Source organism: Sus scrofa, chromosome 16 (genome assembly GCF_000003025.6).
Source record: "Sus scrofa isolate TJ Tabasco breed Duroc chromosome 16, Sscrofa11.1, whole genome shotgun sequence".
NCBI lineage: Eukaryota > Metazoa > Chordata > Mammalia > Artiodactyla > Suidae > Sus > Sus scrofa.
Genome location: NC_010458.4, coordinates 66,447,337 through 66,471,307, shown reverse-complemented (window position 1 = coordinate 66,471,307; position 23,971 = coordinate 66,447,337). Strand labels below are relative to the sequence as shown.

Below are 23,971 nucleotides of genomic sequence, written 5' to 3'. Positions count from 1 at the left end.
TCCGGTGTTACCATGAGCTATGGTGTAGGTCACAGATGAGGCCTGGATCTGTCATTGCTATAACTGTGGCATAGGCCAGCAGCTGCAGCTCCAATTTGACCCCTAGGCTGGGAACCTCCATATGCCATTGGTGCAGCCCTTTAAAAAAAAAAAAAAAAAAAAAAAAGTCACCTCACCTTTAATTTCCAGATCCATCTTTTGAAAATTCAGACACCTGGATCTCTAAGAGTACAGCATAGTGTAAATGTCCTCACCAGTTGTTTCAGTTGAAAACAACAAAAAACTAATGGTTAAATTTTTTTTAATATTTTAAATGCCTTGACTACTTATAACTCATTTCCAGTTCAACAGAGTCTAAAAAGTAAAATAGCATAGAAACCCAGAGAAATAATGTGAGTGTTTTGGCCAGCTGTCAATTTATAGATTTTGGCTAAACTAGATGAAATTTGGCTTCCGTTTTTTTTGGAGTATTAGGTCATGGGATCAGAGCAAATCTCTGGGCCCCCTGAAAGCAGGTAGTCTATTTAGAGATCCCACAGATGTACATGGGAGGCCAGCATAGCAAAGCCTCAGTGAAAGGAGGAAATAGAATCCAACCTTCCTAGTCTTCCACTTTTCTGACCCTTGTACCCAGAGGTTTAAAAGGGAAACAGCCTGTCTTGTACCTCAGCACTGAATGGAAGGAAAAGAAAAAACAAAAATTTACTAACACTTGGTAAGTCCAAACTGGCCCTTTCTCTGTCACCTGAATTGATATTACTTGGGTGGGCCTAAAACTTCAAGCACATAAATTAGGTTATATTAGGCCCAGGCTGATGGTGGCACCAGTCATTGATGGAAAGAGATGTAGATCCTTTCTGAAGAAAATCACAATGGAAAGTATTCCATGCTCCTGCATTAGAAAAATTAATATTGTAAAAATGGCCGTACTACCCAAAGCAATCTACAGATTTAATGCAATCCCTATCAAATTACCCATGACATTTTTCACAGAACTAGAACAAACAATCCAAAAATTTATATGGAACCGCAAAGGACCCTGAATTGCCGAAGCAATCCTGAAGAACAAAAACCAAGCAGGAGGCATAACTCTCCCAGACTTCAGGCAACATTACAAAGCCACAGTCATCAACACAGTGTGGTACTGGTACCAAAACAGACATACAGACCAATGGAACAGAATAGAGAACCCAGAAATAGACCCAGACACCTACAGTCAATTAATCTTCAACAAAGGAGGCAATAATATAAAATGGGAAAAAGACAGTCTTTTCAGCAATTGGTGCTGGGAAAACTGGACAGCCACATGTAAATCAATGAAACTGGAACACACCCTCACACCATGCACAAAAATAAACTCAAAATGACTTAAATACTTAAACATAAGACACCATCAAACCCCTAGAAGAGAACATAGGCAAAACATTCTCTAACATCAACCTTACAAATGTTTTTTCAGGTCAGCCTCCCTAGGCAACAGAAATAAAAGCAAAAATAAACCAATGTGACCTAATCAAACTGACAAGCTTTTGCAAAGCAAAGGAAACCATAAAAAAAAAAAAAAAGACAACTTACAGAATGGGAGAAAATAGTTTTAAATGATGCAACTGACAAGGGCTTAATCTCTAAAATATACAAACAACTTATACAACTCAACAGCAAAAAAGCCAACAACCCAATGGAAAAAATGGGCAAAAAACCTGAATAGACATTTCTCCAAAGAAGATATACAGATGGCCAACAAGCACATGAAAAAATGCTCAACATCACTGATTATTAGAGAATTGCAAATCAAAAACCACTATGAGCTACCACCTCACACCAGTCAGAATGGCCATCATTAATAAGTCCACAAATAACAAATGCTGGAGGGGATGCGGAGAAAAGGAAACCCTCGTGCACTGTTGGTGGGAATGTAAATTGGTACAACCACTATGGAAAACATATGGAGGTACCTCAGAAAAATAAGAACTACCATTTGATCCAGAAACCCCACTCTTGGGCATATATCCAGACAAACTTTCCTTGAAAAAAACACATGCACCCATGTGTTCATTGCAGCACTATTTACGATAGCCAGGACATGGAAACAACCTAAATGTCCATCAACAGGTAAATGGATTAAGAAGACGTGATATAGATACACAGAATGGAACACTCAGCCATAAAAAAGAACAAAAATAATGCTATTTGCAGCAACATGGATGGAACTAGAGACTCTATACTGAGTGAAGTTGTCATAAAGAGAAAGACAAATACCATATGATATAAGTTGTATATAGAATCTAATATATGACACAAATGAACCTTTCCACAGAAAAGAATCTCATGTACTTGAAGAACAGACTTGCGGTTGCCAAGGGGGAGGGAGTGGGATGGACTGGGAACCTGGGGTTAATAAATGCAAATTATTGTCTTTGCAATGGATAAGCAATGAGATCCAGCTGTATAGCACTGGGAATTATATCTAGTCACTTATGACAGAGCATGATGGAGGATAACATGAGAAAAAGAATATATACATGTATGTGTGACTTGCTGTACAGTAGAAAATTCACAGAACACTGTAAACCAGCTATAATGGAGAAAATAAATTTCATTCGAAAAAAAAAATAAAATTACCTTAAAAGTAGGCTTCAGACTTCCCACTGAGGTGTAGTGGGTTAAAAATCTGTCTGCTGTGGCTCAGGTTGCTATGGAGATGCAGGTTTGATGCCTGGCCTGGTACAGCAATTTAAAGGACCTGGCGTTGCCACAGCTGCAGTGTAGGTCACAGCTATAGCTCAGATTCAGTCCCTAGCCTGGGAATTTACATTTGCCACAGGTGTGGCCATAAAATTAAAAAAAAAAAAAGAAGTAGGTCTCACATAACTTAAAGAAAGACCAAAGAAATATAAACCCCAACAAGCAAGTATGAAGGATACTCAGAAACAAGGCACCCTGAGCAAGACAGCAAGTGTAGAAACTAGGAGGCTAGTTTAGACGCACAGATACAGAATAAGCAGAGAAAGAATATAAAAGAGTATGTTTACTGTAAGTCAAGAAACAAAAAGAGAATTGAAAGAGTAAGAAAAAAGGAATACAAAAATGGCTAACAAAGTAGAAAATGAACAAGAAAGAATTTCTGGAAATGAAAATATAATCTCCAAAACAAAACTCCAATGGTCACGATGAGAAATAAAAAGAAAATGAATATGAGACTATATCTAAATGGGGGCAGAGTAGCAGAAATGCTAGGATGAGAGTGTCTAATTCAGGTTTCAGAGTAGTAGGAGAGAGAATGCAGCAGAAATAATTTTCAAAGGCATATCAACTGAGTCTTATCTAGAAGTGATGAAAGACACACAACTACAAATTGAGAGTCAAAAGGAAAAAAATCAGGTAAATGAAATGAAATCCACATCTAGGATATCAAAATGACACTGTAGAATATCAAAGATAAAAAGCAATAGGAGAGAAAAGAACCACATAAAAGTTCTTGAATCGAAGTTAAATTGACAGCTGACTTCTGAACCACAGCAGTAAAAACCAGAATACTGAGGACGAATATCTTCAATTCCTGAGACAGAATAACTGTCAGCATAGAGTTGTATATTCAGAAAAAATCCCTTTTACAAAAGAGGGCAAATTTAAAAATTATTCCAAGGAGTACCCTTGTGGTCCAGTGAGCTAGGGATCTGGCATTGTCACTGCAGCAGCTCGGGTTGCTGCTGTCACGTGGGTTTGGTCCTCAGCCCAGGAACTTCTCCAGGCCCTGGGCATGGCCATAAAAATTAGAAAATTAAAATTATTCCAGAAAAATAAAAATGAGGATTTGTCCCATAAACCCTCACTAAAAGAACATGTCAAGGATTTTCTTGATTTTAAGAAAAAAAGGGAGATTTCAGATGACAGAGGAATAAGTAAAGAAAGTGGAAAACATATATATGTAAATAAACATTGAATAAACAATACTCTTGCTGTATTAAGCAACATTGAACCAAAATACTTAACAGAACACATAAATCAAGAATTGTACATTTGGGCAATGTACAAAAAATGTTTTAAAAAATCCATTAAAGACTCAATATTGTCAAGGTATCAACTCTCCCCAAAACTGATCTATTTCAACATAATCCCAGTAAAATTCCCTTCAGGGTTTTAGACTTATATGGGAAAGGAGAGAATTTGGAATAATTAAATCAATCTTTTTTCCTTTTGCAAAAGTTAAAGGACTCACTATAGAGCTTATTTTGACTTATTATAAAGGTATGGTAACTAAGATTGTCTGGTATTTGCAGGAGACTAGGCAAACAGATAAATAGAACAGAGTAGAGATTTTAGAAATAAATCTCCATGTATGGGGTTGATTGATTTTCAATAAAAGCACCAATGCTATTCAATAAAGTAAGGATTATTTTTTCAGTAATTAGTGCTCAAAAAACTAGATAAACTTACTAGGGGAAAAGTGAATCTCATCTCTATTCTGAAAAATTAATTCTTAAAAATTAAATGAAAAATAAATGGATCATAAATTTGAATGTAAAGCTAAAACTCTAAAGCTTCCAGGAAAAAAAAAAATAGGAGACTGTCTTGGAGACCTTGGGGGGTAAGTCACAGTTTAGAAGAAAACACTTGTACTAGATAGATAGGTCGATGTACAGATGGATGGATGGATAGGTAGATTTCAGATACAGGTACACATAGATATAGCTACATCTGAATTTTCTGAAAATATATCTAAAATTTCATATATATATATATTTACACAAATAATTAGACTGTATAGCAACTCAGTGACAAAAATACAAATAACACAATTTTAAAAATAAAATAGTTGAACAAAAGATTTAAATAGATCTTTCTGAAAAGATCTTTGAATATCCAATATGTATGTGAAAAGCTGCTCAACATCATTAGTCATCAGGGAAAAAATGAAAACCACAATGAAGAACTATTTTATAGTACTGCAAAGGAAGCTATACAAGAATGAAAAGACAACTTACAGAATGGGAGAACAGATTTGCAAATTATGCAAACGACAAGGGCTTACTCTCCAAAACATACAAATAACTCATACAACTCAACAACAACAAAAAAACCTCAACCCAGTAAAAAAATTCATGGAAGATCTAAACAGACATCATTTCTCCAAAGAAGACATGTGGGTGCCCAGTAGGCACAGGAAGAGATGCTCAACGTCACTAATTATTAGAGAAATGCAAATCAAAACTGCAATAAGGTAACACCTTACACCAGTAAGAATGGCTATCATTAATAAGTCTACAGATAGCAAATGCTGGAGAGGGTGTGGAGAAAAGGGAACCTCCTACACTGTTGGTTGGAATGTAAATTGGTACAACCCCTATGGAAACAGTATGGAGGTTCCTCAGAAAACTGAAAATACAATTGTCATATGATCCAGCAATCCCACCTCTGGGACTAGATCTGCACAAAACTATAATTCAAAAATATACCTGGACCCCCATGTTCATAGCTGCATTATTCACAATATCCAAGACATGGAAACAACCTAACTGACAGAGAAATGGAAAAGAAGTTGTTGGTGCATATATACAATGGAATACTACTTAGACATGAAAAAGAATGAAATGATGCGATTCACAGCAACATGGATTATCATACTAAGTGAATTAGAGAGTATCATACTAAGTTAAGTCAGAAAAAGACAAATGCCATATATCACTTATAGGTTGAATCTAAAATATGGTGCAAATGAACCTATCTACAAAACAGAAGCAGACTCATAGACATAGAGAACAGACTTATAAGTTGCCGGGGGGTGGGGATGCACTGGGAGTTTGGGGTTGATAGATTCACACTATTACATTTATAATGGATAAACAACAAGGTCCTACTGTATAGCACAAATAATTAGACTATATAGCAAATCGCTGGGATAAACCATGGTGGAAAAGAATATAAAACACAATATGTGTGTCATGTGTATATGTACACATACACATATATATATAACTGAATTTCTTTGCTCTATAGTAGAAATTAGCACAACATGGTAAATCAACTGTAATAAATTTTTTGAAAAGACCCATTTTATAGCCACTGGAATAGCTTTAATTACATCAATATTGGTGGTAAGAATGTAAAGCTGCACAGCTATCTTGGAAAATAATTTGGTAGTTTTCTTATTCTATTAAACTACTGCTGTGAAACATACTACCCTAAAACTTAGCAGCTTAAAAAGCAGACGTTTATTATCCCACAGTTTCTGTGGGTGCAATTTAATACTTCCTCTCACTCAAGATCATTTAGGAGGTTGCAGTTAAGCTGCTGGCAAGGGCTGTGACCTCTTCAAATGCTTGACTTGGAGAAGATCCATTTCTAATTTTATGCCTTTGGTTGTTGGCAAGACTCAGCTCCCTGTAACTATTATTTTGAGGACCTTAGTTCCTCACAGGCTAATGGGCTCCCTTGGTTTCTCAGACATCTTTGTGCAGTTCTCACATGGCAGCTGGCATCCCTTTGCGTGAGGGAATGAGAGCATGAACCCAAGATGGAAGCCAGTTTTTTGGTCTGTTTTTTTGTTTTTATAACCTGATCTCCTAAGTGACATCCTATCCCTCTTGCCACATTTTCCTTGTGTAGAATCAAGCCACAATATCCAGCCCACATCTAGGAGAGAAAATTGCCTAGGGCATTAATAACAGGATATAAAGATCACTGGGGATTATTTTAGATACAGCCTTAAAGACACACCTATGTTGTAACCTAGTAATTCTACTCATAGCTCCTTATTTTAGAGAAATGAAAACTTTATCCTCATAAAGACTTGTGCAAAATAGCCCCAAACTTGAAATAACCAAGTATCTACTAACAGGCGACTGGATAAAGGGTACAAATTTTCAGTTACAAGATGAATGAGTTCTGGAGGTCTAGTGTACAGCAGAGTGACTAGATTTAATAATAATGTATTCTAGATTTGAAATTTGCTACAAGAGTAGATCTTAAATGTTTTCACCATACGTGGGAAAGATGTAAATATGTGAAGTGATGGATAGGTTTAATTTACTTAGTAGGGGGAATCATTTCACATTGTATTCATGTATTAAAATATCATGTTGTATACCTTAAAATATATACAGTGTTTATCTCAATAAAATTAAAAAGTCTGTGCATTTCACTGCATGTAAGTTTTCCATCAGTAAAAAGTCATCTGAAATATAAAAATTCATTTACAGGGGAGACACATCTGAAATATAACCATGGAGTTCCCGTTGTGGCTCAGCGGAAATGAATCTGAATAGTATCCATGAGAACGCAGGTTCGATCCCTGGCCACGTTCAGTGGGTTATAGATCTGGCATTGTCATGAGCTGTGGTGTAGGTCGCAGATGAGGCTTGGATCCTGCATTACTATGGCTGTGGCGTAGGCCAGCAGCTACAGCTCCAATTTGACCCCTAGCCTGGGAATCTCCATATGCCGCAAGTGCGGCCCTAAAAAGCCAAAAGACTGAATAAATTAATTTAATTAATTAATTAATTATAAGCATACAGAATGGATGACATTTACAAGAATAGAAAAATGCATCCAAGGAAGATACTAATAGAAACAGAATGAGAACAACTATACTAATAGGCAAAATGGATTTTAAGGCAAAAAATATGCTGAGGAATAGGATCATTATACACATTCGTAAGAAGATAAGGAAGATAGAACAATTCTAAGCTGCCATTATACGTATTTAATAATATGCCTCTTTTAGTAGCTGATATATATATATGAACAGAACAATTAAATATGTTGGGTTAATAGACACGTATGGAACATAGCACCAGCAACGGCAGAACACGGTCTTTTCAGTCAGGCATGAATATTTTAAAAAACTGACACATACAGAGCCAAGATCCTAGTCTCGATTTTTAAATAAATGATTTTTTAAAAAGAGAATGTTTTCTGACTATGGTAAGATTATCAGTTCAAAACCGGTGAATAAAATATACACTAGAAATCTGTCATAGAAAATCTTAAAGATTTAGAAATTAAGGAAAATCTGTATATAAAACTTAACCACAGGAGAAATTATACTAAAATCAGAAGAGATTTACACCTGTATTAATAATTCTCCTTTGGGATGCTACCTCTAAAACGCATATCTTTAAATGAATGTATTAAAAGTTAGGAAAGCAGAAATCAACTAAGAAAGCAGAACATTTTAATTAACTAAGGCAGCAACACGTTTTAGAATTTAGATTAGGATAACTCTTCAGTTGTTCTATCTAGAACAAAAAGACAAGGAAATTTTAAGAATAAGAAATAAACATAAAACAGATAGGAGTGACAAAGGCAAAAGTTAGCTCTTTGAAAAGACTAATAAATTGACAGTACTGCTCAAGGGGAAAAGAAGACACAAATAAAAATCCTTGGAACAACAAAAGGCATAACTACAAATGTTAGGGATGAAAATATTATGAAAAGCCTTGCCAAGAAATTTAAAACTTTATGTGAAATGGAAAAATACCAGGAAAACAGATCACTTACCAAAATCAACCTGAGAAGAAACATAAAACCCATATAATCCTGTAATTATGTTTTAATGGAAATAAGATGGCTTTCCATGACCAGAAGGTTTATCAATGCATTTAAATATGCAAAGGGTAGGTACATCTAATCTTTCATTAAAAATTCCAAAAAAATTTCAATATATGATGGTGAGATCCTTGCTCTGCATCTCTTTTGACCCCAAAAGAATCTGACAAAGTTATTACAAGAAAGAAAAGTTACAAGATAAACTCACTTATGACCACAGGTGCAAAATCCTAAAAATAATTAACAGATAATTTCAGAAATTGATAGAAAAGATGAGATGGTATGAAAATGTTTGGTTAATACAAAAAAAAAGTAGGAGAGGATTATCAATATTGGGAAATTAATATAATTCACACTAATATATGAAGGAGAAATATATTATCTCCATATATGAAGAATAAAATACTAACTGATAAATCCACAGTAATGAATGATAGAAACTCTTTGCAAAATGATAAGAGAACTCCCTCATCATGATAAAAAATATTTTTTGGGAAAAAAAAAAACCTATAAAAAAATCTTACTTAATGGGTAAATTTTTGAAAGTTTTCCCTTTAAAGTCAAGAAAAGGCAAGATTACCTTTGCTTAACTTTCAGTAAACACTTTATTGGACAGTCCTAGATAGTACAATATGAAAAAAAAAAAGATATAGAACTATCATGAAACAATTAGTGCCCACCTAAAAAACCTAAGTCAACCTGTGTACCACTTTTGAAAAATAAGATAATTTAGCTATGTGTTTTAACAATAAGATCACATACCAAACAAATATCGATACAATGGGAAAAATAAATAGGTATAAGAGAAATACTTTTTTACTGAAATACAATTGTCCACAGCCACAAGAGGTATGTTAACCCCTCACAGAGAAAACTGTTGAACTTTATTGAAATACATCCCCGGAAACAACAAAATAGAGACAGGTGCAGTGAACATGGAGGGAACGTAAATCCAATCAAAGTTCCAACAGGGCTTCGTTCAGTTGAAACTTCAGTTGATTTGGAAATTTATTTGGAAGACTAGGAAAAGCTAGGGCGTTCTTGAAGAACAAGGCAAGGGGGCTAGTGTATGCAATGTAAAGAATTTAAAAATCAAAATAAGTAAGCTAAAATATTTATTTAATGATTGTCACAAGGCTAGATGAATAGAATAACAAAACAGACTAGAAAATCTCCAAAGAGACCAATATGCGTATGGCAACAATCATGTATGACACAGCTAAATATGGGCTTTTCAATATATGACGGTGAGACCCTTGCTCTGCATCTCTTTTGATCCCAGCCTGAGATCATACACGAAAATTAATACCCAATGAATAAAAGACAATGAAAAAGCAGAACATAAAAGTTTTGAAAACTCAACATAAAACTTCATAACCTCAGTGTAAGGATGGACGACTCAGATAAAACAGAAGCTCAAACCCTACAGGAAAAGATAATTTGTTGACATTACAATCTAAACCCTTTGCTCATCCAAAGATGCTAAGCATGCAGTGAAAAGATAAACTACAGCCTTGAAAAAGAAATTATCAGTACAGAGAACTGAAGAGTTACTTTTCAGAGTATATAAAGCATCACTACAATTCACACACACAAAATAACACAAATGAAAACAATTAAGAGAGACAAAAGACATTTCACTGAAGACGAATCCCAAATGGCTTACCAACAAATGAAAAGATGCTTAACTCCATTACTAATCTGGGAAATGCAAATTTAAAAGACAATAGCATCCCCTTTTACACTTGTCTCATAATAAATAATATTAAATCCTAGCAAGAAAGTAGAATAAACAGGACTCTATACTTTACTAGTGGGAAAGCAATAAAGCTGTAGACAATTAGCAATAAACGTAGGAGCTAGCAATTCCACACTTCACGGATGTGTCCTAAAGAAAATCTGCACATGTTCACCAGGAGCCACAAAAGAGAACATGCAGGGATGACTTTATAGAAATGAAAACTTGGAATCTATCCAAATGTCCCACAAAAGGATGGACAAACAGATCATGACGTATGATAACACTAGGGAAAAAGAATAATTTACAGCTGTGCTACAGCATGGATGCATTGCAGGAACAAAATGTTGAGGCCAGAAAATAAATGAATAAATCAGAAAAGAATGCATAACTGCAATTACTCAGTGCATAAAGTTCAAAAGCTTGTGATCATAAACAGTCTATCATTTTAAAAGGCAAACATGCAGTAATACAACATTATAAAGAAAATCAAGAAAAGAGTAAACAAAATTCATACCAGTAGTTACTCTTGAGAGACGGAAATGGATAGGATTAGGAAGAAGAGCTCAGGGATTTTCAGAGATAAGACCTTTTTTTTCCTTTAAAAAGTATAGTGGGTACATGAGATCTCTATATCATATTAACGTTTGGAGAAATCTTTTGCACTAATTCTCAAAATGGAATGATTCAGATTTTTTTTTTTTTTTAATCGGAAGCCCTGGCAGTAATCAGCTAGGTTAGAACAGCAGCTGACACCTGTCCAGAGCGTCTCCCTCACTTGTGGTTGATTCAGAAATTTATTGGAAGATGAGGAAAGGCTAGGGCATTCTTGAAGAACAAGGCAAGGCGGCATGCGTATGAAATGTAAAGAATTTAAACTCTTATTTTGCTTATAGCTTTCTTATGGGTCACTCACTGACATCACCTATCTAGTCTTTGTGGGCACTTGAGATGACAGTGGTGTTTTAGAGCAGTGGTTCTCAACATGTGGTTCCTGAACTAGCAGCTGTAGCATCACCTGTAACTTGTCACAAGTACAGGTGTTCAGGCACCACCCTCAACCTACTGCATCAAACTATGGCGGTAGATCCTGGCAATGGGTGTTTTAACAAGCCTGCCATGGGATCCTGATGCTCCTGTTTGAGAACCACTGTTCTGGAGAGCCTGTCCCAGACTTGGACTTCCTTTCCGAGACTTTCTCCATGTGCAGGCTCTTTTAGTCCTCCCAGAGGAGTTGCACTTGCTCCTAATGGGATTAGTATTCATTCCCAAGAGCCAATAGGACACTCAATTGCCAGGAACCAACACCCCCATCCTGCCCTGGCCCAAATCAGGAGGGAGTCTCCTTCCATTTTCCTTGCTCAATACTACCTAAGCAACAGCATTGTGGTTATCCATCTATTGTCGGAAATTGACTGACATCACTGCAGGAGTGCTGCATGCACTCTCTGCAGGCCCCTAGGGCTCTTGCAGGAGCTTTCTTGACAGTGGAAAGATTTAGCATGTGAATGAACAGTCTGCCTTTGTAGCAAAGGACAGACCTTAAGGATGGGGTATGAAAACTAAGCCAGCTACCACTTTGTCTTTGCTTCCAGGAAACTAGTTTCTACCTTATCATGCTGTTCACATTAGGAGACAGTTTCAGAGTGGCCCGCTTTCTTGGCACTCTGGCATATCCAAGGCTTTGGAGGAGGGGAAGGGAGCAGGCATTTCTGAGTCTACTTCTGAGTCCTCCTTCTGATCTCATAGGAGGTGGCAAGAGTAAAGCGAATTCATAGGCCTGTCTGAAATCCAACGCTCCATCTGATAAAGTTCTCCAAGCTCCCTGTATTTTTTCTATTTCAGTATTTTCCCCCTAAGCTATGATTTTGTATGCATCATTCACTTTGATTCACTATATACTGAATACAAACACATTAATCATATCACGAATTTGATGTGCTGATGTTGACCATTTCAGTAAGTGGTGAAGACTCTTGTGTAGTGGGTGGTATGTCTCACTGAGACATATGTGGTACTAGCCATCATCTCATCATTATTTACAGAGCCTGGGTTCAGAAGTAGAAGTGCCAATTCTATGAAGAAAGAGTTGGCATTTCATTACAGAGAACAGTACAAAAATGTGGTGGACAGGAAAGAAGTCCAATTTTTCTAGAAGAGATGAAGAATACTCTATAACATGCCTGGGTGTGGATCTTGGCTCTGCCCTTTTACAAGATATACAAACCTGAGGAAGTCATTTACTTTAGTTTCCTTGCCTGTACAATCAGGATTTGAAGGAGTGCCAAAAACAGAGGATTTTTGCGGGGATTAAATGACACATATAAAGCACTTCCCACAGTGCCCATCACCTAGTAAGTATTCATTAAAACGTAGGAGATGTTTGTGGCAAGAAAGACTAACAAAATAGGTCAGACCAAGTTCTAATGGGCAAGTAAGTTCAAGAGTTCAATCTTTTCTAAGGAACTTGTGAAGGTTTTGATGACAGAAGTAACATATTCAAACTGACTTCAGGATGATATATGGGTGCGTGAAGTACACTGGGAAACAAAGGGAAGAAATAGAGGTAATCTTTTGAGGTTACCATAGTCCAGGTTCAAGGTGAATTACTATGTGAGAATTAGTATATTAGTTGTGAGTTAAAAGCTGAATTATCTGATGCAATACAGGAAGGAGGGAAGAAGGAAGCAAGGGAAAGAGAGAACACGGCGTGAGGATTGTTTCCTGGGACGGATGGAGGATAGCAGAGCCTGCTGTTGAGAAGAGGGTGAACAAATGTGGAGTTGAGCAGGCAATATTATCATAAGGGAAGCTTATGCCAAGAGGGAAAAGTTCTCCCTATTAGTGAAAACAGAAGGTATTAGACCATGCTAGGATAAGGTAGGGGCGTCAGCCAGACCTTAGGGAGAGAAGCAAAGAGCATGGTGGAAAACCATCTTCAAATTTTAAAAGTGAGCTACAGGAAGAGCTCAACTGGGGTGAGGTAAAGTTCCTAGATAAGGCCTGTATTACACAGTCATCACTTCCTGAAGCTCTAGAAATGAGACCTCCTTCCCTGTCTGAGGTCATAGCGGAGGGAAAAACACAGGCAAAGGGATTTGGCCACACTTCAAGGTGGACCACACCTAGCTCAGCACCAACTTGGTGAAGGTCTTGTGAGAAGGAGGGGTAGGATAGGGGTTTTTTGCCACACACAAAGCGATAAGAAGTCAAAAGGGAAATAAGGAGTGAAAAAGAAGCTCAAGCCAGCCCTTTCCTGAGGACTAGAGACCTGTTGTTTCTCTTAAAGGTTCTAGATGAGTCACTGCCGTGGAAAAAGGGACATCAATTTCCTGCTGCCTGGAAGCAAAAGGCAGGGAGCCAGACCTGGGAAGTGAGGAAGCGCCCTCCCTCCCTTGGCGCCTATGAAACATGGCTTGGGACTGCTTCCCACTGGTCACCTTGCTCTTCCTGCCAATTACTGATGCCTGTGAGGGTGTGCCTGACCCATAGCAGGGGGGAGGGGGTGGGGGCAGAACAAGGAGTCAGCAGTCGGCAGGCAGAGAGGATGATGTTCCCTTTTAATACGTCAAAAAGAGGACGTAGAAATAAAATGCAGACAATTGGTTTTATTCAGCGAAGTTTGATAGCCATGGTAGAGGCCTGGGCTTCCCAAGTTGGGATACTTTCTTTGTAACAGAGGAGAGGATCCTCATTCAGTCCCATGTGGGGCTAATATTAAAATCTGGACTACCTAGAAGATGGTTGGGTTTTACTTCATATTTTTCATATTGAATGAGTTCAGCAGAAATCTTTCGATGAAGCATTATCCTCTTTTGCCCTAACAATTACCATAGAGTGTAGCTGACTCCCCTTCACTCAATTTACTTATGTTACACACAGTAAAATTCACTTGGGGGGGTACAATTATGTGAGGCACATGACCACCCCTACAATCAAGGCACAGAACCATTTTGTCACCAAAGATCATCTACCCCTTGTGCTGTCCCTTTGTAGTCAAATCCATTCCCTTTAATTCCTGGCAACAACTTAACTGTTCTGAATCTTCTTTTGACAACTGCCTATTTGAGTCAGGCTTGAAATTTCTTTATGAGCAGCTGGTATGATAGCAATAGTCACAACAATATAGTAGTAGTAAATACATATTATACATTTACCACGCGCCAGGCACCACTTGAAACACTTTAGAGATGAGGAAACAGGCTTTGAGAAACTTTGGCAAGGAGAGGAGGGAAGAAAGACTTGCCCAAGGTCATGCTGTGACAGCTCCGTGGCTTGAGTCAGCCATGGCTAAGCTCTGTCCAAATCAGCTTCCGGGAAAGATGCAGAAAGCAGGATGAAGTGAAAGGAATGCCTACCAACTCCAGGACGTTCAGTTTAGACCTGAGATTGCCTCACTCTAAAACTACACAAAACTTATGTAAGAATTTGGTTAATTACACCAATCAGGCAATAAGTACCTGGGTGTAAGATAAAATGAAGCCAGGATTTTAGAACACCTTCCTTATGATCTTTGTGCTAGGCAGGGAAGATAAAGCCCAGATATCTTATATTTTCCCTCATAAATTTGACCAGGCTTGTAAAGCAAAGCTAGAAAAATTTCCTAATCAGATATGGAAATGTTGTGTCAATGCTCAGAGCATCGACTTCCTTTGAAATGTATTGAAAAAGTGAAATGGGATCTTTAATCGTGCTTGGTCTTGGATCTATTTCAGGTTGGAATCCCCCACCCGGTCTCTGGTGATGGAAGCCCCAAAAGGAGTAGAAATAAATGCAGAAGCCGGCAATATGGAAGCCACCTGCAGAACAGAGCTGAGACTGGAGTCCAAAGATGGAGAGGTAGGGGGACGAGGGACAGAGGTCCAAAGAAACACAGCTCCAATAAGCCAACATTTCCTAAAACGTCATTCCCTTTGCCACTGCAGTCAACCTGCCTTATATGCAAAAAAAAAAAAAAAAAAAAAAGAGCCAATCAGAGGTTCTATTTCTAGAACAAATATGTTGAACACCACAACTCTAAGCCAAACCCACAGCACATAAAAGTTATGACTCATCATTTGTAAGGTGTTGATGTAACAGCACGTATTACAAGACCAGAATTAGAAGGATGGCTGTAAAAATGAATGCTATTTCCAAACTTTCTCTCTCTTAAAATAAGATTTAGTTGGCTGCTATAATTAAGCTGTATATCACACACATCTGTGTAAAGAGATTTACTTGTAGTCATTTTTACTTGTAGTCATTTTTATAGTGTACCTTGTTTATACTTCCATTGAAAACAGAAAAGCCAGATCTAATAGCTCTCCCAAATCAGAACAAGTCAAAACTAGGCAATAAAAGCTGAAGGGATGAAAAGGTGGCAAATATTCATTCTCTACCCCGATGCAAAACCCACTTCGGTGAACAAAACAGCTGCTTGTAGTTTTGCAAGCAAAATAAGCCAAATCCCCAAAGAATATATGATTCAACTGCAAAATTTTGAAAATGGCTTCATCATTCTCATAAGTGAATTTTTATATTTAAGAATTCTTTTTAACAAGAGGAAAAATGTGTTTTTAAAGCAAAACTCTCTTCCACTTTTTATGTGTAGTTGGAAGTTATCCGTCTCGACCTGCCTCTGTATACCAAGCCTGCCTTTTGATTGGCTTGGCATTTGCTATATTTGTTTTAAAAGATCTAGTCAGATAGACCTTTCAGTTATCAAAAATGTCTCTGCAGACAGCTGCAAACTCCCCATCACACACATTTCAAAGCAGTGTCTACATCACAGATGCAGTTTATAGCTATCAGAATCTGAACTCTGGAGGAATTAGTTATAAAAATCCTAACAATCATTTAGGACTGGAGAGTGTTGCATATTCTTGAAGCCCCACCGTGCACACAGATGTAATTAGGGTCTGAGACGTCTCATGATAAAGACAATTGTTAACCTGGCATTTCCACATTTACCTCACTCTAGGAATCCATTCGCACTCCATGTGTTGCACTTTTGCAAAATGCCTATACGTGATGGTGTCAGTGAAACAGTGTCTGGCTAGAATACAAGCTTCTGGGGGTTGGGCAGGGACTTCATTGGTCTTGTTCCTCTCTGAATTCCCAGTGCCTACAAATACTAGCACATAGTAGGCGCCTGTTCAATTGCAATTGAACATTCATTCACTGTGTCAGAATGTCAGGAGGATAAAAGACAGGCTCTAACTCTTCCTTCCTGTTTACTCTTTTTAGATTAAGTTAGATGCTGCGAAAATCAAACTACCCAGATTGCCTCACGGATCCTACACACCCGCGGGAACGAGGCAGAAGGTCTTCGAGATCTGCGTTTGTGCCAACGGGAGATTATTCCTGTCACAGGCAGGAACTGGTTCCACTTGTCAGATAAACACAAGTGTCTGCCTGTGAGAGACTATCCATAGTGGACACTGTCGCAGCATAAAGGCCTTTTTTGGCTTTAGACCCTGGCTGCCAGCTATTTTTACTATAACACAGAAAGCCTATCAAAGACCTTTTGTGTGTGTGTGTGCGTGGGTGCGTGCGTGTGCGTGTGGGTGGATATAAATATATATAAATATATATATAAATAAATATATATATCCTCTGTATAAAATGAGGTTTCAGTACAAAAGGAACCATGGGTGACCCTGTGATGTCCACTGTCATGTCCATCCCAACCCCACCACGTCCATGACAAAATCAAAATGCTACTTCTGGCCCACTGTTCTCCAGACCCTTCAGAATCACACAGTGTGTTGACATTCACTGAATATTCACCTACCTGTTTGATAGACAGCCTGTCTCCTCCTTTAGTGTCATTACAAGGAAGTGATGGCGGGAATTTGCAAGGCACACCCCAGGGCCAAGACCCTTGTAGTCAAAACAGACACTAGTTTCCTTTTTTAGCTGTAGCGCAGCTAGCCAACTTCTCTCTCTTTGGGGTAGGGATGGGGCAGTGCCCGAGAAGTCAGCCATAGGAACTCAAATGATTCTTCTCCTTTTTTGCAGCCAAATGCCCTGGGACTTTTGTAGTTGGATAAATTAGAAGGATGAATTTTAGCAAAGTTTGAACTGCCACCCAACTGCTTCTAGCTTACTTCCTTCCAACTCACATATCCCACAGTCAAAATAGGAGCTGTAAATCAGCACAAGATAGGATAACAGCTGCTCCTAAGTCGGCTGAAAGCTAGTCAATGGTCTGACAGATAAAGAATAAATAGGCAATATGTCTCTGTTTAGAGGGGGGGGATGGCTCAAAATCTGTTACGTCCTCACTTTGGACTTGGTCCAATAGACTCCTACCCAAAATAATCAGGCCAATCAGAATCCTTGAGTAGAACCGCTACTCCAGAGAGAAGCTATTCCGAGGTGGAAATCAAAGAGTGGCAAACAGAACCACATCATTTTTAAGCACGTTTTCTGGGCTTGGTAGGTCTTTTAGAAACATGACTTATTTTTAAAGGCATGCACAAACTGTGTCTTCCAGGCTCTTATGTATTTTTTTCAGTATTGGGATATTTGTTTTCTTCAATTTACCATTGTTTTCTCTGAGAATAGTGACCCAAGAATCACAGACCAAAAGGCCCACATGCCCCCAGAAATGCCCCCAGGAAGTTAATCTAGACTGAGTCAAGTGTCTTTATTAGCATCACTGTGTCGCCTGGGGCTCAGCAGTACCCACATTGGCATGTGTAGAAGCAGCTCCCTAATTCCCGCCATCAGCTACCTCTCATCACTCCACTTTCATCATCACGCTCCAGGGTCACCCTGGCCAGCTCTTGTGCTGGGACAGGGGATTACATCATCTCTGTTCAAAGAGGGGGAAATGTGCCTATGCCTTAAGTCAATGCACTCAGCAAGGAGAAGCACATCCTATTTATCTTGTTGTCACCTGTAGTTTATTTTGAATGATTGGAGGGGAAGGGTTTAATAATGATGGGGCATCTTAAAGCTGGTAGACCAGGTGGCTGACAGATGTGGACCCTTAAGGAACCCACATCTAGGAATCGAAGACACAACTGGCCTAGACAGTCTCGGATGCCATACGCTAAGCAGCGGCCCCACAATCCTAAATGAAGTCATATTGGTGGTCTGAATGGCCTTTGTTTTTTTTCCTCAACAAGGTTCTACTTTTTCTTACTTCACAAGCAGAGGGGAGATTTGCCATAGGAAATGAACAAGAGGCTTGGTATTTTTGAGATGACACTCAAGAATCAGGCGGAGGTTTGCACACATTGGATGGAAAAGCAAGCTGTATGTTTACTTAGTCACTTAGTGATGGAGGGAGGGGGAATGGTTCTCACCTGACCAGGAGCCCTGCTGTCTCCCAGACCCCTGGCTCCCTCCAGTCACTCTTGCTCAGTCTCCCTGTAAAATAATTGAGCTGTTCAAGGGTGAGACTGTTAAGATTTCTTCATTTGCAGCACTAGGGTCTAAAAAGGAAAACTGTAAAAATATATCCAATTGCTCTGGATCACTACTACTTCTATCCTGCAGGATCACACTGCCAGAATCTGCACATACCACACCCAGGGTTTTTCCAAGCCAGGAAAGGCCCCCCCTGCCCTGTCAACCGGGAGCATTTACCCACTATCATTCCCATCACTGGTAGTAGCTATGACATCCTTGGTGGATAAAACTGAAGACAAGGATTTGTTTGTTTGTTGTGTTTTGTTTTGTTTTGAAGCAGACAGACCATCTTTGCACTTAGTCATGTCAAGTACATATCCTCTGGATGACAAAGAAATGGAAAATTCCCTAAACCTCTTTCACAGAATTTTGTTCTAATTATTATACAAAAGTTTGAGATCAGCACCTGGGGAGTTTTATGCCAATAAAAAAAGACTTGTGTGATCCCACTCGCAAAATTTAATTCTATAGGTAATCAGATCACAAACAGAATAAAAAGAATGTTAGCAACCAAGAAGAGAAATCAAGCACCTGTGTGGACAGACATGATGAAAAAATTCTGATTTTCATTTGTGCTTAAGTAACCACACTATCCCAGGTAATGAGCAGGATGTTTGACATGGGTTAATTATATATTTCCGTTCAGACTTTAGATTTCAGTAAGTGCATATTAAGTCTTTCAATGTACATTTTTTTTTCCCCAATTCTTCCAACTAGAGTATCTGTCCATGGTCATGAGAAAACATTTTACCTGAATTCTGGGGGAAGAAATCCCTTTTACATTAAAATCTGCTAACTTTTAATTTTAAAAAATGAGATTCTTTCTAATCTTTCTATATAATATCTTCTAGACAATCACATCTTTCAGTATATTAAGCAGTGGGCAGCATAAGAGAGTCCAAATGAATTTTCTATATTCTAGAAGTTTTAGTACATTCCTACTCTTTGGGAAAGTTTTATAAATTAAAAGTTGATCTCCAAATAAGTTTAGCCCTTATTGGATTATTCAATAGCATTCTATTGGATATCTGCTCAATAGTTTGTAAAACTCACTCTTAAGAAACTACCAGAGTATGGTGGAGATTTCCAAAAGCCCTTACAGTGGCATCTGACTGGAAACTTGCCATGCAGCTTTATATTTCTGTTACCCAAGGGACAGATCCTGTAAACTTGAATTGGCTTCTAATTTCCTTTAGTTTTCTCTTGCATGATTTTCACTGTATATCCAGCACCATAGACCAAAGATTGCTTTAGGCTTGACTCTAGAGCAGGGACCAGAAAACTCTTCCTTAAACCAAATGGAACTCATCACCTGTTTTTATAAATGAAGTTTTAACACAGCCACATCCATTCATTTCCATGTCATATATGGCTGATTGCATACTGTGCCAGCAAGGCTGAGTATCTGTGCCAGAGACCTCTTGGCCCACGAAACATAAAATAGGTACTAGTTGGTCCTTTACAGAAAAAAAAAAAAGTTTGCTGACCCCTGACACAGAGGTCATTTGTAGTCTCATTTGTATTGGACCTAGCAGGAGAGAAAGCAGACAGCAGCCTAGGTAATCCTACATTCCATGTGTGCTTGGCAATATAAACACATGGTTAGAAGATGGTCTGACTTACAGTTTGGTGTAGAAGAGATCCACTCGTCTAAGAAACATAGGCTCATGGGATTCTCAGAAACAGGAAGGGTGGAATTAGGGAAATGTTTAGTGGAAGACGAAAGCTATGATCCACAAAAGGTTTTCTTTAGGACTCCTAATACATAGGTGGTTCCTCCAGTCAGCGTCACTGTGTGACAAGAGGTGAAGCAAGGATCCTTTGATTTAAATTTATAACCTCTTTCCTGAAGAGATTATTTCTGGAAACTCTACCTAGAGGTTTCCATCCCATCTTCCCATATTCCAGAAAGATGCCCATTCCATGGTCTTGCAAAGAATAGTTTTGACTTATCTTCTTGGCATCCATCCATTGGGTTACCCACACCTCCAGTGACCTTGCTTTCCTACGACCACATCAGGCCTAAAGGGTTGGTGGGACCAAGAAATAATTAGAAATATTTGAAGAAACATCTTAAACTATGAAAGAAGAAAAAACATAAAAGAATTCTTTCATGAAACTGTTGTTGGGCGTGGAGGGGGAGAATCAGAATCTGGCACTTTGATGTTGTTGCCAAGGACCTAGGTCTTTGTTCTTTAGCGTAGTAGGAGTACCCAAAAAAAACCCCAATTTTGAGCTCCACCACCTCTGCCTCTGTGTGGTCAGGCAGGTTTCTACCAGAGACTTGTCTCTTCAGTCAGCATCTCTATTGCTAATCCAGAGCTTTATACTCATATTCAGTAGGGTTAAAACAGCATCAGTTATGAATGATTCTTTGTAAGTATGAATATTCCTTTTTTTGGTTTTTTTTTGTTGTTTTTTTTTAATAAAAATACCCACAATGTCAGTTAAAGGAGTCCTCCAGCATTTCCTCTAGATTCGACTAAAAGAGGATTAAATTCCCCTTCACATGAGCAGCTACATGAGAATATCTTGCTTTTGTTTATTTTAGGCAAAAGGGAGTGTGGTGTCTGGATCAAGGAGGTACACAGATCCATTTAACCAACTGATCCTTATTTTTAAGGCTCTCTGCAAGGTGAAACTCTCACTTACGTACATTGTAAACAAGACCGTGTCCTCTCTTTCCCTTGCTCCAGGAAATCTCAGGCACAAAGAGGCTAAGGAAGCAGTTCCTAGAATGATACATTTGCATAGTGCACCCCATAGCAGGTGGGGGGAAAAAGTCATAATAAAAGAAACAACCTTAGAAAACAGGCCTTTTATCTCAAAGATAAAAATGTCTCTCTTTGGGTCTTTCATCACTTTCTCCTCCGTAGAAGGCTCCCCCAGTTCCAGCATATTTCCATTAAAATAGTCAAAGCCACTGCACTGGGATGTCAGATACATCTCTTTCTTTGTGGTAATCAGAATTTAAAATTATACAGTTGCCTCTGAATTTCTCATTCACAAAGCTAAACCGCTGATAAGAGATAAAGCACTCTGAAGCCTGCTGCTTCAGCCAGCAGAGCACACCACTCGCATTGGCACTTTCAAAAGCAATGTGATTTCTACAGTTCTTAAAAGCTTTCTTCATAATAGAGTCCTTGAAATTTCTCAAGGCAAGTCTGAATGGCCAAGGAAAAATAGTTATTTGTGGGAGGTCCTCATTTTGAGTATTGTTAGAGCACAAGGATAAAAGAAAACATCCCATTTGGGGTGGCCCATGCTCTGTGGGCTACTTTCTTTGGTTTTATCCCACCACCTTCCTTTTATAGATACTGACAGAGTAGAAAGTGAGCATCTTCCCTTGGGACAAAAAAAAAAGGGAGAGAGCGAGCAGCTCAACAGGATGCAACAGTAGATGTGATATCATAACAGCATTAATGATTTTATCAAATCCATCAGTAAACAGTCTCAAACATACCAACAGCAATGCTTAACTTCTGCCCAACAAATGGTGATATCAATTCCACTTCCATCAGCTTAGCAAATGAACAGAGGAAAAGTTGCTGTACGCAAGAAGTACTTACAATCCAGCAGCTGCAATGGGAAACCAGAATAGTGTTCCAAAACGCCACATGCCTTAGGCATGTGGACACCCTTATCAGGGAAAGAGAAGATTCTGCTTCATTGCTGAACATTAGCTAAGGTCAGATCAATTAAACAAGCAGGAAGTTCCCTTCTTGGGGAGAAGAGAAAAGGAAACCTCTATCTTACCTAAAATCTACTCTGCACTCCTAAACTGGTCTAGTAGTTTCCCTTCTTCCAGTGTCTTTGCAGCTACTTCTACATTTTGAGTTATTCTGGTGACATCAGAGAGAGCTCCGATTTCATCAATTCCAAGCCAATCTATTGGATTACACAGGAACAGTATAGCAAAGGGTTGTCTGAGGGCAGGACAATGCTATTTGTTGACAAAGAGAACACTGATGCTTTTTTAGCTCCCTATTTATGTAATGCATGAGGTCCTAACATTTGGGGGGTCATAAGTTCTCTGGAGAATCTGAGAAAAATTTTGAACCTTCTCCCCCAAAAGAATCACACCCACAAAATCTGGCATACATTCAAAGAGGTCTCTTTGGACCCAGAGCCTGCTCTAAGATGTGGTAAGAGTGGGATTCTATTTTCCAACTATAAGAATAATTTTTTATTAACTAATATTCATTGAGAACTTACTATGTGCTAGGCACTACGCTAAGTGTTTTATATGCATTCACTTCTTTCATCTTCAAAGCAAGCCTTTGAGTTAGGTTCCCTTATAGTTCCTATCAACAGATGAGGAAACTGAGATTTAGAAAAGTTAGGAAACTTGCTCCAAGCCACTTGTTAAAAAAGTGCAGAGCTGAAATGTGGGTCTAAGTCCAAACCGCTCTGCTGTGAAGTTGCCAACATGCTAAGCTATTTTTTGAGCTGTTAAGAAGTGTCTCCTACCAGTTTCTAGACGATCCTTCTTGGGTGGATGAGGCTGTAAAACTTTGATCTCCCTCCTGTTTGTTGTCTCTCGTCTGTGACAGCATCCTGTACTGAAGTAGAGATACCTGCAGTGAAAATATAGAAGATTTGTCTGAGTAATAGCATCTGGAAGGAAAAAAAAAAAAAAAAGAAGAAGAAGAGACTAGCTTGCTCTGATTCTTGTTAAGTCAGGCTTTTTATCCTTACAAATTAGAAGATGCCTGGGTTGCCAACCTTACATTTAAGAAAAAAATTTAATTTTCAGTGATCTATAGATGTGGCTCAACAAATCAGTATTTCTGCTCATATGCCTCTCTTTGCCCTATACCTCACTTCAAAAGACAGATGTCTTATTTTAGGTGAGGTCTTTGATACCATTTGGTTATCCTACATCCTGCCTTTAGTTGTGGCAAGAGTCAAGGAAAGAATCAAAGAGAAGGAACAAGATTGCTTTCACCGTCCCTATTTCCCTCCAAAACAAGTAAGAATAGCAGGGACTCAAGTAGCATAAGACATTCAGGATCCAAAGGGGTCACTTTGACTGGGGTAATGGCTTGAGCCCCATACCCTATACCTTGTCAGTCACCACGAATGGTCCACAACCCTTCCCCTGTGCAGAATTCTTCTCACCAAAGCACTCAGGCCATCGCTACCCATTGATCTGAGTTGAAAATAGGACCCCCTTGCCAATTCTTGTTTCAACAGTGGCACCCTTTAACCTTGAACCTATACACTGGACACTGGTGTCCTAGATTCAGCAAAGAGGTTGGTGGCAACCTCAACGAGAGGGCAGAA

General features: G+C 38.6%; 1 protein-coding gene and 1 long non-coding RNA gene across 4 annotated transcripts in view; one reads left to right on the top strand and one right to left on the bottom strand.

Annotated features, from left to right (window-relative positions):
* The window catches only part of SGCD (sarcoglycan delta), a 1,033,728-nt gene extending 1,010,402 nt beyond the window's left edge, over positions 1-23,326 (top strand). Inside the window, exons 8-9 of one of the 3 annotated variants that reach the window (XM_021076526.1) lie at positions 15,001-15,124; positions 16,511-23,326. In XM_021076526.1, the coding sequence (XP_020932185.1) occupies positions 15,001-15,124; positions 16,511-16,684 (298 nt within the window). In that variant the 3' untranslated portion in view covers positions 16,685-23,326. The remainder of the gene's footprint in view (positions 1-15,000; positions 15,125-16,510) is intronic. The other 2 variants (XM_021076527.1, NM_001144123.1) reach the window with 2 other exon arrangements.
* The window catches only part of LOC110257242, a 155,249-nt gene continuing 152,378 nt past the window's right edge, over positions 21,101-23,971 (bottom strand). The window contains exon 3 of the long non-coding RNA XR_002339602.1: positions 21,101-23,262. This is a non-coding gene — a long non-coding RNA (uncharacterized LOC110257242). The remainder of the gene's footprint in view (positions 23,263-23,971) is intronic.